Source organism: Oncorhynchus nerka, linkage group LG3 (assembly GCF_034236695.1).
Source record: "Oncorhynchus nerka isolate Pitt River linkage group LG3, Oner_Uvic_2.0, whole genome shotgun sequence".
Lineage (NCBI taxonomy): Eukaryota > Metazoa > Chordata > Actinopteri > Salmoniformes > Salmonidae > Oncorhynchus > Oncorhynchus nerka.
Window position 1 is genome coordinate 76,390,168 of NC_088398.1, and position 14,328 is coordinate 76,404,495.

A 14,328-nucleotide genomic window follows, 5' to 3' on the forward strand; every position below is an offset into this window, starting at 1 on the left:
TCTCTACCCGTCTTCCCTCTGTCTCTCTGTCTCTACCCGTCTTCTCTCTGTCTCTCTCTGTCTCTACCTGTCTTCTCTCTTTCTCTCTGTCTCTACCCGTCTTCCCTCTGTCTCTCTCTCTATGTATTTCTCTCTCTCTCTCTCTCTCTCTCTCTCTCTCTCTCTCTGTCTCTCTCTCTCTCTCTGTATGTGTGTGTGTGTGTCTCTCTCTCTATGTATGTCTCTCTCTCTCTCTCTCTCTGTGTCTCTCTCTGTCTCTCTCTGTCTCTCTCTCTCTCTCTCTCTCTCTCTCTCTCTCTCTGTCTCTCTCTCTCTCTGTATGTGTGTGTGTGTGTGTCTCTCTCTCTATGCATTTCTCTCTCTGTCTCTCTGTCTCTGTGTGTCTCTCAATTCAATTCAATTTACAGGTACCCTATTCTCATCAGATAGGTCTCTGAAACCTTGAATAAGGGTTCCAAATAAGGGTTGGGAAATGACACTCTCTAATTGTCTTATATTTTTGAAATTTTGACTGGAAATTCAGCTCTGTCTTGGGTTCTGCTGTGGTGCAGTGGTTGCACAGCCTTTCCTCTACAGGGAGCCAGGTTTTCCTGTGTCTACCCTTCTTAATGACAAAGCTGTGCTCACTGAGCCTGTTCTCTGTCAAGGTTTTTCGAAGGTTTTGATCGGTAACCATGGTTAAATAGTTTACCATGGTGTACTGTCAATTTAGGGCCAGATAGCACTACATTTTGCTTTTTGCTTGTGTTTCCCAAAAAGTCATGTAGTTTTGTTTTGTGTTTTGATTGTGTTGTAATTTGGTTTATTCTGTTTGATTGGATGTTCATTTCATTACAGTACAACGGCTTGATTTGTTTGATCGTAGCTAGCTAGCTACATAGCCGTCTTTGTATCAAAGATAATTGTGTAGTCTTGAGCGATTTCCTAGGTTAGCTAGCCAGCTATTGTCGTTCTTTTAACGCAACGTAACGTAAATCAACACTGCTAGCTAGCCAGCTAGCCCCAAATAGCAGCACAGTAGCACAGTAGAAACCATTACACTCAACGGAACGACTTGATTAGTGTAGTGTCAACAACGCAGACACTGCCAGCTAGCCTACATAGTCAACAACGCAGCCTCTGCCAGCTAGCCTACTTCAGCAGTACTGTATCATTTTAATCATTTTAGTCAATAAGATTCTTGCTACGTAAGCTTAACTTTCTGAACACTCGAGACGTGTAGTCCACTTGTCATTCCAATCTCCTTTGCATTAGCGTAGCCTCTTGTGTAGCCTGTCAACTATGTGTCTGTCTATCCCTGTTCTCTCCTCTCTGCACAGACCATACAAACGCTTCACACCGCGTGGCCGCGGCCACCCTAATCTGGTGGTCCCAGCGCGCAAGACCCACGTGGAGTTCCAGGTCTCCGGTAGCCTCTGGAACTGCCGATCTGCGGCCAACAAGGCAGAGTTCATCTCAGCCTATGCCTCCCTCCAGTCCCTCGACTTCTTGGCACTGACGGAAACATGGATCACCACAGACAACACTGCTACTCCTACTGCTCTCTCTTCGTCTGCCCACGTGTTCTCGCACACCCCGAGAGCTTCTGGTCAGCGGGGTGGTGGCACCGGGATCCTCATCTCTCCCAAGTGGTCATTCTCTCTTTCTCCCCTTACCCATCTGTCTATCGCCTCCTTTGAATTCCATGCTGTCACAGTTACCAGCCCTTTCAAGCTTAACATCCTTATCATTTATCGCCCTCCAGGTTCCCTCGGAGAGTTCATCAATGAGCTTGATGCCTTGATAAGCTCCTTTCCTGAGGACGGCTCACCTCTCACAGTTCTGGGCGACTTTAACCTCCCCACGTCTACCTTTGACTCATTCCTCTCTGCCTCCTTCTTTCCACTCCTCTCCTCTTTTGACCTCACCCTCTCACCTTCCCCCTACTCACAAGGCAGGAAATACGCTCGACCTCATCTTTACTAGATGCTGTTCTTCCACTAACCTCATTGCAACTCCCTCCAAGTCTCCAACCACTACCTTGTATCCTTCTCCCTCTCGCTCTCATCCAACACTTCCCACACTGCCCCTACTCGGATGGTATCGCGCCGTCCCAACCTTCGCTCTCTCTCCCCCGCTACTCTCTCCTCTTCCATCCTATCATCTCTTCCCTCTGCTCAAACCTTCTCCAACCTATCTCCTGATTCTGCCTCCTCAACCCTCCTCTCCTCCCTTTCTGCATCCTTTGACTCTCTATGTCCCCTATCCTCCAGGCCGGCTCGGTCCTCCCCTCCCGCTCCGTGGCTCAACGACTCATTGCGAGCTCACAGAACAGGGCTCCGGGCAGCCGAGCGGAAATGGAGGAAAACTCGCCTCCCTGCGGACCTGACATCCTTTCACTCCCTCCTCTCTACATTTTCCTCTTCTCTCTCTGCTGCTAAAGCCACTTTCTACCACTCTAAATTCCAAGCATCTGCCTCTAACCCTAGGAAGCTCTTTGCAACCTTCTCCTCCCTCCTGAATCCTCCTCCCCCTCCCCCCCCTCCCTCTCTGCAGATGACTTCGTCAACCATTTTGAAAAGAAGGTCGACGACATCCGATCCTCGTTTGCTAAGTCAAACGACACCGCTGGTTCTGCTCACACTGCCCTACCCTGTGCTCTGACCTCTTTCTCCCCCCTCTCTCCAGATGAAATCTCGTGTCTTGTGACGGCCGGCCGCCCAACAACCTGCCCGCTTGACCCTATCCCCTCCTCTCTTCTCCAGACCATTTCCGGAGACCTTCTCCCTTACCTCACCTCGCTCATCAACTCATCCCTGACCGCTGGCTACGTCCCTTCCGTCTTCAAGAGAACGAGAGTTGCACCCCTTCTGAAAAAACCTACACTCGATCCCTCCGATGTCAACAACTACAGACCAGTATCCCTTCTTTCTTTTCTCTCCAAAACTCTTGAACGTGCCGTCCTTGGCCAGCTCTCCCGCTATCTCTCTCAGAATGACCTTCTTGATCCAAATCAGTCAGGTTTCAAGACTAGTCATTCAACTGAGACTGCTCTTCTCTGTATCACGGAGGCGCTCCGCACTGCTAAAGCTAACTCTCTCTCCTCTGCTCTCATCCTTCTAGACCTATCGGCTGCCTTCAATACTGTGAACCATCAGATCCTCCTCTCCACCCTCTCCGAGTTGGGCATCTCCGGCGCGGCCCACGCTTGGATTGCGTCCTACCTGACAGGTCGCTCCTACCAGGTGGCGTGGCGAGAATCCGTCTCCACACCACGTGCTCTCACCACTGGTGTCCCCCAGGGCTCTGTTCTAGGCCCTCTCCTATTCTCGCTATACACCAAGTCACATGGCTCTGTCATAACCTCACATGGTCTCTCCTATCATTGCTATGCAGACGACACACAATTAATCTTCTCCTTTCCCCCTTCTGATGATCAGGTGGCGAATCGCATCTCTGCATGTCTGGCAGACATATCAGTGTGGATGACGGATCACCACCTCAAGCTGAACCTCGGCAAGACGGAGCTGCTCTTCCTCCCGGGGAAGGACTGCCCGTTCCATGATCTCGCCATCACGGTTGACAACTCCATTGTGTCCTCCTCCCAGAGCGCTAAGAACCTTGGCGTGATCCTGGACAACACCCTGTCGTTCTCAACTAACATCAAGGCGGTGGCCCGTTCCTGTAGGTTCATGCTCTACAACATCCGCAGAGTACGACCCTGCCTCACACAGGAAGCGGCGCAGGTCCTAATCCAGGCACTCGTCATCTCCCGTCTGGATTACTGCAACTCGCTGTTGGCTGGGCTCCCTGCCTGTGCCATTAAACCCCTACAACTCATCCAGAACGCCGCAGCCCGTCTGGTGTTCAACCTTCCCAAGTTCTCTCACGTCACCCCGCTCCTCCGCTCTCTCCACTGGCTTCCAGTTGAAGCTCGCATCCGCTACAAGACCATGGTGCTTGCCTACGGAGCTGTGAGGGGAACGGCACCTCAGTACCTCCAGGCTCTGATCAGGCCCTACACCCAAACAAGGGCACTGCGTTCATCCACCTCTGGCCTGCTCGCCTCCCTACCACTGAGGAAGTACAGTTCCCGCTCAGCCCAGTCAAAACTGTTCGCTGCTCTGGCCCCCCAATGGTGGAACAAACTCCCTCACGACGCCAGGACAGCGGAGTCAACAACCACCTTCCGGAGACACCTGAAACCCCACCTCTTTAAGGAATACCTAGGATAGGATAAAGTAATCCCTCTCACCCCCCTTAAAAGATTTAGATGCACTACTGTTCCACTGGATGTCATAAGGTGAATGCACCAATTTGTAAGTCGCTCTGGATAAGAGCGTCTGCTAAATGACTTAAATGTAAATGTCTCTCTCTCTCTCTCTCTCTCTCTCTGTGTGTGTATCTCTCTCTATATACGTCTCTTGCTCTGTCTGTCTCTCTCTCTCTCTCTCTCTCTGTCTCTCTGTCTATCTCGCTATCTCCATTAGGACTCTGCAAAACCAATTTTGTTTGACAACTCCTATCTCTTTTTCCCAAAAGCCTTTAACTTTGACAAGAGCCCCGTGAACACGTGGCTGGGCCGAATGTAGCACCACAAAGTGTACCCTCAACATCTTTCTCGCTCTCACTCTCAGTATGCCGAGAGAGAGAGAGTGTCACCGGAGCGAAGGACATGATTGAAAGGCCCTACAATTACTTCCAGTTCAACTAAAATAGTAAGTTTGAGCCTATCAATATGTGTGCAGCACCTTGGTTACTTTGTGTTCCTGCCAAGTGGGTTTGGATAGAGAGAGCTATGGCGACAGAGAGAGTGAGAGAGACAGATGGTGACGGAGAGAGATGGAGAGAGAGAGCAAGAGAGAGAGAAATGGTCAGATTGAGGGAGAAAGACAGATAGAGAGAGGGACAGAGAGAGGGAGAAAGACAGATAGAGAGAGAGAGAGAGAGAGAGAGAGAGAGAGAGAGAGGAGAAAGACAGATAGAGAGAGAGAGAAATGGTCAGATAGGGGGAGAAAGACAGATAGAGAGAGGGACAGAGAGAGGGAGAAAGACAGATAGAGAGAGGGACAGAGAGAGGGAGAAAGACAGATAGAGAGAGGGACAGAGAGAGGGAGAAAGACAGATAGAGAGAGGGACAGAGAGAGGGAGAGAGAGAGAGAGAGAGAGAGAGAGAGGAGAGAGAGAGAGAGAGAGAGAGAGAGAGAGACAGACAGACATCAGAGGGACCCCCGTGCCATACCATGGTAGGACAGATGTCAAAAAAAAAAAAACAGTAACTGCCTACATCTTGATGACTAATAACTATTAGAGACATTACACTGTAAGACGAGGAAGTTGAATTGTGTTAATTAGTCCAAAACATTGCCTGCTGCCTGGGAAGCTGACTATACAGCCTATCCTTTCTGAGCAATGGCATTGTGGTCACTAATAAAAGAGACTAGTTGATATGAATTTAGTGGTATTTCTCTCCTAAATAAAATATGATTGACTATAATGATTTATTCCCCATAACATACAACAAAACACTGGAGACCAAATGTGGACATTGAGCAATACAAAGGGTGGGTAACGTGTGGGGGGTCTCCATGGAACCCTGATCAAAACCATCTGGGAGCCTGGCTTTACAAGCAGGCCTTACAAATTAACCATCAGAGAGAACGAAGGAGGGAGGGAGGGGGGGGGGGGGACTGGTAGGTCTGAAAAGGGAAAGAAAAGGTTGCACAATAAAAGACCTTGAACAGGACATGAGGAAAAAGAGGAAACTCAGACAAAAAAACGAAGAAGAGACAAGAGAAGAGAACATGAATTGACGGCCATTCTTGTAGCCTACCTCGCACCCTTGTCCAGGTACCCCTCCCCTCTCCCTCCTCCCTCCCTCCATTCCTACCTTCCTAAACAGGTAGCCCGTACTCCATCGCCAGGCCCCATGGAGGGAGGACAGACGTCTTCGCAGGGACCGTCCCCGGTTCATCTCTGGAGAGGAGTGAAAGACTCTCTCTCTCGTTTTCTCGCTGTCCTGTTCCACCCTCCTCCACAAAACTCTCCTACTCTCTTCCAGTGGAGGAAGAAGACAAAATGCCTCCAACTCCATCAGACTCCACAGAGTGCTTGCTCTCTTTCACTCCGAGTTTGTTCCCTCCCTCCCTCCCTCCCTCCCTCCCTCCCTCCCTACTCTCTTTCTCTCTCCAAAACTCTTCCCTCCTTCCATCTGTATCTCGTCATCTTTCCCCTCTCGGTCTCTTCCTCTCCTCTCCTCTCCTCTCTGTTTGTAAATCATGCAGGGTTCTCTTACTTGTGTGGCACGACAAAAGTATAGTTCATGATGAGGCTACTTGAGGGTAAACTAACTACAGTCCAGACTGTCACAGTCCCAACTGAATGAGGTCAGAAACAACAGCAACAACTTTGGCTTGCCATGGAATTCACAGATGACCCTATCCTGGCCTAATCTCCTATGATGTGATACTTCAATTATTGTTCAGCATTTGTCATTGAGCTTATGGTCTAGTCAAGGTAAAGGGCAAACATATGTGGAAACAGAAAAACAAGCACTAATGGAGAACAGAGAAGTGGGTCTTGTTCATGTAGTCATATGATAAGGGACTGTGTCGCTGAGAGACTGAGGGGCCCAGTAACAGTGGTGGGGCTGAAAGACTTCAGTGTAACCACAGAGCTAATGCCAATGACCGGCCCTAGGCGCGACACGCCCCATGATACTTTGGTTCTGGGCAGCCACTTCCTTGTTAATCTGTACAGACTTCAATTATGCCCTCAGCCGTCAAAGCACACACACAAACGCAGGTACAGAGACGCACACACACTCCACCAAACTTCCACCACAACCACCCCCACCCCACAACCCCACACTCCACCAAACACTCCCCCCACCCCACACTCCACCTAACATCCCCCAACCACCCCCACCACCCCACACTCCACCTAACATCCCCCAACCACCCCCACCACCCCACACTCCACCTAACATCCCCCAACCACCCCCACCACCCCACACTCCACCTAACATCCCCCAACCACCCCCACCACCCCACACCCCACCTAACATCCCTCCAGCATACGGAGCCCTGAAGATTGACCCCCTCCTCCTCATCCCTCCTCAGACAGACAGACAGACATATCCTCAGTCTATTTGTTTGAGGGATGTAAAACAGGATGTCAATAGATCAGGGGGATTTGGCCCACAGTGAGTCTACATTAAATGAAACACGGGATGCCAGCGGTTTAAGCCCCCGACTTCAATGATTGAATCATAGCTATCTGATTACATCTAAGCTGTAGCGGAGTCTAAATGCATATTTTTGGTCCAAATGGGATTCCAAGTTGTAGTCAGACTAGACGTATCTGTCGTTTATCATGTTGTTAGTCTGATTCATCCAGTTATACAGTGGTGTGTGTGTGTGTGTGTGTGTGTGTGTGTGTGTGTGTGTGTGTGTGTGTGTGTGTGTGTGTGTGTGTGTGTGTGTGCGTGTGTGCGTGTGTGCGTGTGTGCGTGTGTGCGTGTGTGTGTGTGTGTGTGTGTGTGTGCGTGTGGTCTTTGTTTGGCATCAGCTGATAGGGGTTGAGGGCCAGCTGTCACTTTGTTTGGAATAGGAGAAATGTGTTTATACAGTAGACAGAAGATAAACTCACTCTTTTACCTGTGGAATTGTGAAATGTAACTACAGCGTGGACTTACACACATAGATGTACACACTAACAATATACTGGCTATACACACAGTACACACAATATACTAGATATACATATAGCACACACACAATATACTAGCTATACACACAGTACACACAATATACTAGCTATACATATAGCACACACACAATATACTAGCTATACACACAGTACACACAATATACTAGCTATACATACAGTACACAAACAATATACTAGCTATACACTACACACAATATATTAGATATACATATAGTACACACAATATACTAGTTATACATACAGTACACACAATATACTATATATACACACAGTACACACAATACACTAGCAATACATACAGTACACACACAATATACTAGCTATACACTACACACAATATATTAGATATACATATAGTACACACAATATACTAGTTATACATACAGTACACTTAAGCATTTCCACATTTCTGCATGCAGGCTTCCAATGGAACGTACAGATAAAAAAGCCAGCACACACAGACACACACAGACACCTACAGAGCCACACACAGACACCTACAGAGCCACACACAGACACCTACAGAGCCACACACAGACACACACAGAGACACACACAGACACACACAGAGACACACACAGAGCCACACACAGACACACACAGAGCCACACACAGAGCCACACACAGACACACACAGAGCCAAATACAGACACACACAGAGCCACACACAGACACCTACAGAGCCACACACAGACCCAAACACAGACACACACAGAGCCAAATACAGACACACACAGAGCCACACACAGACACACACAGAGCCACACAGAGCCACACACAGAGCCACAAATAGACACACACAGACACACACAGAGCCACACACAGACACACACAGAGCCACACACAGAGCCAAATACAGACACACACAGAGCCACACACAGACACACACAGAGCCACACACAGACACCTACAGAGCCACACACAGACACACACAGAGCCAAATACAGACACACACAGAGTCACACAGAGCCACACACAGAGCCACAAATAGACACACACAGACACACACAGACACACACAGACACACACAGAGCCACACACAGACACACACAGAGCCACACACAGAGCCAAATACAGACACACACAGAGCCACACACAGACACACACAGAGCCACACACAGACACCTACAGAGCCACACACAGACACACACAGAGCCAAATACAGACACACACAGAGCCACACAGAGCCACACACAGAGCCACAAATAGACACACACAGACACACACAGACACACACAGAGCCACACACAGACACACACAGAGCCACACATATTTGGGTAGTGTTTTATTCCCTCTTTAAATATTGGCTGCGTCTTGGCTTTGGGTGGTGAGTCCCAATCTGTAACGTGATACTGCCTTTCTCAGACTAAATAAGACCCAGTCCAAACCTTACAGGGTGTGTAAAAGGCAGTCTATGCTGTATGCTGGGATAGGTAACTCACATGGCTGGCTCTGAACTGGATAGGGGATACACACCATTAAACAAGCACACAAATTCAAACATAACAACCCGAAAAATACGTGGACAAAATGAACTAGAAGTAGCAACTGATACAGACCATATAATGGAGACATGATATACAAACCCTGGTTGTGTATTTCATTACTGTGTGTGTGTGTGTGTGTGTGTGTGTGTGTGTGTGTCTGTGTGTGTGTCTGCGTGTGTGTGTGTGTGTCTGCGTGTATGTATGTGTGTGTTTCTACGTGTGTGTGTGTGTGTGTGTGTGTGTGTGTGTGTGTGTGTGTGTGTGTCTACGTGTGTGTGTGTGTGTGTGTGTGCGTGTGTGTGACAGTGTGTGGGTGTGTGTCTGCGTGTGTGTCTGCGTGTGTGTCTACGTGTGTGTGTGTGTGTGTGTGTGTGTCTGCGTGTGTGTGTGTGTGTCTACGTGTGTGTGTGTGTATGTGTGTGCGTGTGTGTGTGTGTGTGCGTGTGTGTGACAGTGTGTGGGTGTGTGTCTGCGTGTGTGTGACTGTGTGTGACTGTGTGTGACTGTGTATGACTGTGTGTGACTGTGTATGACTGTGTGTGACTGTGTGTTACTGTGTGTGACTGTGTGTGACTGTGTGTGGGTGTTTAATGTGTATTTGCGTCTGTGCTTTTGTGGATGAACACAGTAGATTAGTGTGTATTTACAGTATACTATGCATACAGACTCTGTTTGTACCTGAGCAACATGGTTAAGAGCTGGCAGGCTTGGTATCACAATGAGAATAACACAATGACAACAACACAATAACAACAACACAATGACAACAACACAATAACAACAACACAATGACAACAACACAATGACAACAACACAATGACAACAACACAATAACAACAACATAATGACAACAACACAATGACACTAACACAATGATAATAACACAATGACAACAACACAATGACAACAACACAATGACAACAACACAATGACAACAACACAATGACAACAACATAATGACAACAACACAATAACAACAACATAATGACAACAACACAATGACACTAACACAATGATAATAACATAGTGACACTAACATAATGACAACAACACAATGACAACAACACAATGACATTAACACGATGACAATAACACAATGACAATAACAATGACAACAACACAATCACAATAACACAATGGGGCAATAGCATCCCCAATCCCTCTTTTAATGGTTTGAGGTGTTTTAGCTAGAAACAATAACACACACACACACATAGACAATAAGATAGAGCTCAGACTCACCAAGGTCTCTACATGCTTCAGGGGGATGTCGTTACCAGGTGCCTAGAAGGGTGAAGGAAGAGAGAGAGGGGGAAAGGAAGAGAGAGGGAGAGAGATAGAGAAGAAGAGGGAGATAGGAGAGGAAGAGATATGAAGTGAGAGAGGGAGGGAGAGAGAGAGGAGGAGAGAGGAAGGGAGAGGGAGAGAGAGGGAGGGAGAGAGAGAGAGAGAGGGAGGGAGAGAGAGAGGAGGAGAGAGGGAGAGAGAGGAGGAGAGAGGAAGAGAGAGGGAGGGAGAGGAAGAGAGAGGAAGAGAGAGGGAGGGAGAGGAAGAGAGAGGGAGAGAGAAGAGAAAAGTTGAGACTACTGTAAATACATTACACAACCTGTAATGTGGAAGCTTGGTTGTGATTATACCTAGGGCTGTTGCGGTAACCATATTACCACCACACCGGCGGTCACGTGTCTTGAAGGCAGTCAAATTCCACGTTACCGTGTTTAGTCACGGTAATTAGGCTCTCCAAGCTTTGATGCTGCTGATGGTCATTAGTAGCCTAACAAACTTGCTAACTGCCTGGTACTCAGCACTCTATTGTCCCTCTAATCACTCTGACACCAATGCACATGTATTAGAAAATCTAATCAAACACTTCATGAGAGTCCATGAGCTCATGTTGCTCAATATTTCAATAGGCTATGCAATTGCGGGAGAAAACAGAGTGATGGCCTCTACTAAAAAGAGGAGGGTCCCATCAGCTTTCTATGAGCTAGGCCTACTATATTTATTTCTCAACTTTCCTAATATTAAACACATTGCTTATATTTACAACAGGAGTATAGCCTACCTGGCTGTCATGAAAATGAACCACGGGGAAAAGCTTCCTCCATTCGCTATTTAAGTGATGACACTTATTTTTTCCCACTGACCCTGTTTCGATACAGGTGCATGATAATGGTCCATTCTAAATCAAAACAAATGACCCTGTTTCGATACAGGTGCATGATAATGGTCCATTCTAAATCAAAACAAATGACCCTGTTTCGATACAGGTGCATGACAATGGTCCATTCTAAATCAAAACAAATGACCCTGTTTCGATACAGGTGCATGACAATGGTCCATTCTAAATCAAAACAAATGACCCTGTTTCGATACAGGTGCATGACAATGGTCCATTCTAAATCAAAACAAATGACCCTGTTTCGATACAGGTGCATGACAATGGTCCATTCTAAATCAAAACAAATGACCCTGTTTCGATACAGGTGCATGATAATGGTCCATTCTAAATCAAAACAAATGACCCTGTTTCGATACAGGTGCATGACAATGGTCCATTCTAAATCAAAACAAATGACCCTGTTTCGATACAGGTGCATGACAATGGTCCATTCTAAATCAAAACAAATGACCCTGTTTCGATACAGGTGCATGACAATGGTCCATTCTAAATCAAAACAAATGACCCTGTTTCGATACAGGTGCATGATAATGGTCCATTCTAAATCAAAACAAATGACCCTGTTTCGATACAGGTGCATGATAATGGTCCATTCTAAATCAAAACAAATGACCCTGTTTCGATACAGGTGCATGACAATGGTCCATTCTAAATCAAAACAAATGACCCTGTTTCGATACAGGTGCATGCTAATGGTCCATTCTAAATCAAAACAAATGTCACACATATATTATTTGGTAAATGTAAAGACAAGATTAAATCAAGAATAGTCTGATGGGTGACAGTATTAGTCTATCACTTATAAATGATGTATTATCACTTGTGAATGATGTATTATCACTTGTGAATCATAGTCACTCACCTCATGTAGCCTAGCCCATAGGCCTATATGTTTTAATAAGGTTAGTATCACACCTCAAGTAGCCTGGCTCATAGGCCTATATGTTTTAATAAGGTTTGTATCACACCTCAAGTAGCCTGGCCCATAGGCCTATATGTTTTAATAAGGTTAGTATCACACCTCAAGTAGCCTGGCTCATAGGCCTATATGTTTTAATAAGGTTTGTATCACACCTCAAGTAGCCTGGCCCATAGGCCTATATGTTTTAATAAGGTTATTATCACACCTCAAGTAGCCTGGCCCATAGTCCTATATGTTTTGATAAGATTTGCATCACAACTTAAGTGGTGAATTTAACTTCTTAAAATTAAGCACATTTATCCGCTTTACAAGGGCTGTAGAGCCTAAATGGCATATATACAGTATATAAGCATGGGTAGCGCTGCTTTGAGGGTGGCTGTTGTCGTTGTGTTCCTGGTTCGAGTCCAAGTAGGAGCGAGGAGAGGGACGGAAGCTATACTGTTACACTGGCAATACTAAAGTGCCTATAAGAACATCCAATAGTCAAAGGTTAATGAAATACAAATGGTATAGAGGGAAATAGTCCTATAATTCCTATAATAACTACAACCTAAAACTTCTTACCTGGGAATATTGAAGACTAATTTTAAAAGGAACCACCAGCTTTCATATGTTCTCATGTTCTGAGCAAGGAACTTAAACGTTAGCTTTCTTACTTTTACTTTCTTCTCCAACACTTTGTTTTTGCATTATTTAAACCAAATTGAACATGTTTCATTATTTATTTGAGGCTAAATTTATTTTATTGATGTAATATATTAAGTTAAAATAAATGTTCATTCAGTATTGTTGTAATTGTCATCATTACAAAAAAAAAGAAAAAAAAAAAAAGAATTTGGCCGGTATTGATCGGTATCGGCTATTTTGGGCCTCCAATAATCGGTATCGGTATCGGCGTTGAAAAATCATAATCGGTCGACCTCTAGTGGACAGTTCTTCCAATATCTTCAATATGCACCTCGGAATTGGATGCGGATGTCTGTCTTCACTTGTAGCCTGTGAGAAATACCCGATCACGTGTAAGTCGCTCTGGATAAGAGCGTCTGCTAAATGACTTAAATGTAAATGTAATGAAGCACGCAGTACTTAGGGAGAAGCGCACAATGGCCACTGGACGCAAAAGGCATGGATTTTTTGGGGGGTGCATTACGGCCACACAAAGGGGATACCGGTGTGAAATTTGAGGCTTTATCAAGTGCTTGTCAAATTGTGAATGAGTGACTGATGTATTGTGTACAGCCTGAGCAACAAAAACTAAGCAGAGCTCATGCCTTTCAAGCAACTTTTTTCAGATCATCATTAGAGTCGCATCATGCAGCCTTACAATGTATTAAAAATCAAAACATATAGCCCAACGTTTGAAGAACTAATAAAGTTACATGAATAACTCTAAATTAAGCATACAGTATAGGAGTACCTATTTCTTTGTTAACTGCTCAACACAGAATAACAGCATGTTGTTCAAATTGTTTGGAGAAAATATCATTTCTATTTTAGTCAGCTTTGTTCAATTGTATTATTCATACTATAAAATAATGCAAAGGAATTCTAAGCAAATCTTGTCTGCTAAATTAACTAGTGTAGCCCATAGCCATATGGAGTAGCCAGATCAGAACCTAACATAAGGACAATTCAGAGTATGCTATTCTGTTCTTCTGAAATAGACTACATTTTCTTCGTATCATGTTTCTTTAGACCTGTCTAAAATAAATAATGGATTTATTGTGAAGGTGTAGGCTATATTACATGGATTTATTGTGAAGGTGTAGGCTATATTACATGGCTCTATAGACTTTTAAAAAATGTAGATGTTCCTAAGGTCGGCACCCGTGGCTTGTAGGCTATGTGTGGAAGCCAGGAGATACTAAATGTGTTAATGTTAAATAACGGTCAATTACCATGAGAGAGACAGGGGCGGCAGGGTAGCCTAGTGGTTAGAGTGTTGGACTAGTAACTGGAAGGTTGTGAGTTCAAATCTCTGAGCTGACAAGGTACAAATCTGTCATTCTGCCCCTGAACAGGTAGTT

General features: G+C 45.7%; 1 protein-coding gene across 5 annotated transcripts in view; it reads right to left on the bottom strand.

Annotated features, from left to right (window-relative positions):
* LOC115117816 (tensin-1-like) overlaps positions 1 to 14,328 on the bottom strand; it is a 351,789-nt gene that overhangs the window by 96,827 nt on the left and 240,634 nt on the right. For 4 of the 5 annotated variants that reach the window (XM_065015952.1, XM_065015960.1, XM_065015958.1 and 1 more), the window contains one exon: positions 10,440 to 10,481. In XM_065015952.1, the coding sequence (XP_064872024.1) occupies positions 10,440 to 10,481 (42 nt within the window). Of the gene's footprint in view, positions 1 to 5,869; positions 6,064 to 10,439; positions 10,482 to 14,328 lie in introns of those variants that run through there. The other variant, XM_065015961.1, reaches the window with a different exon arrangement.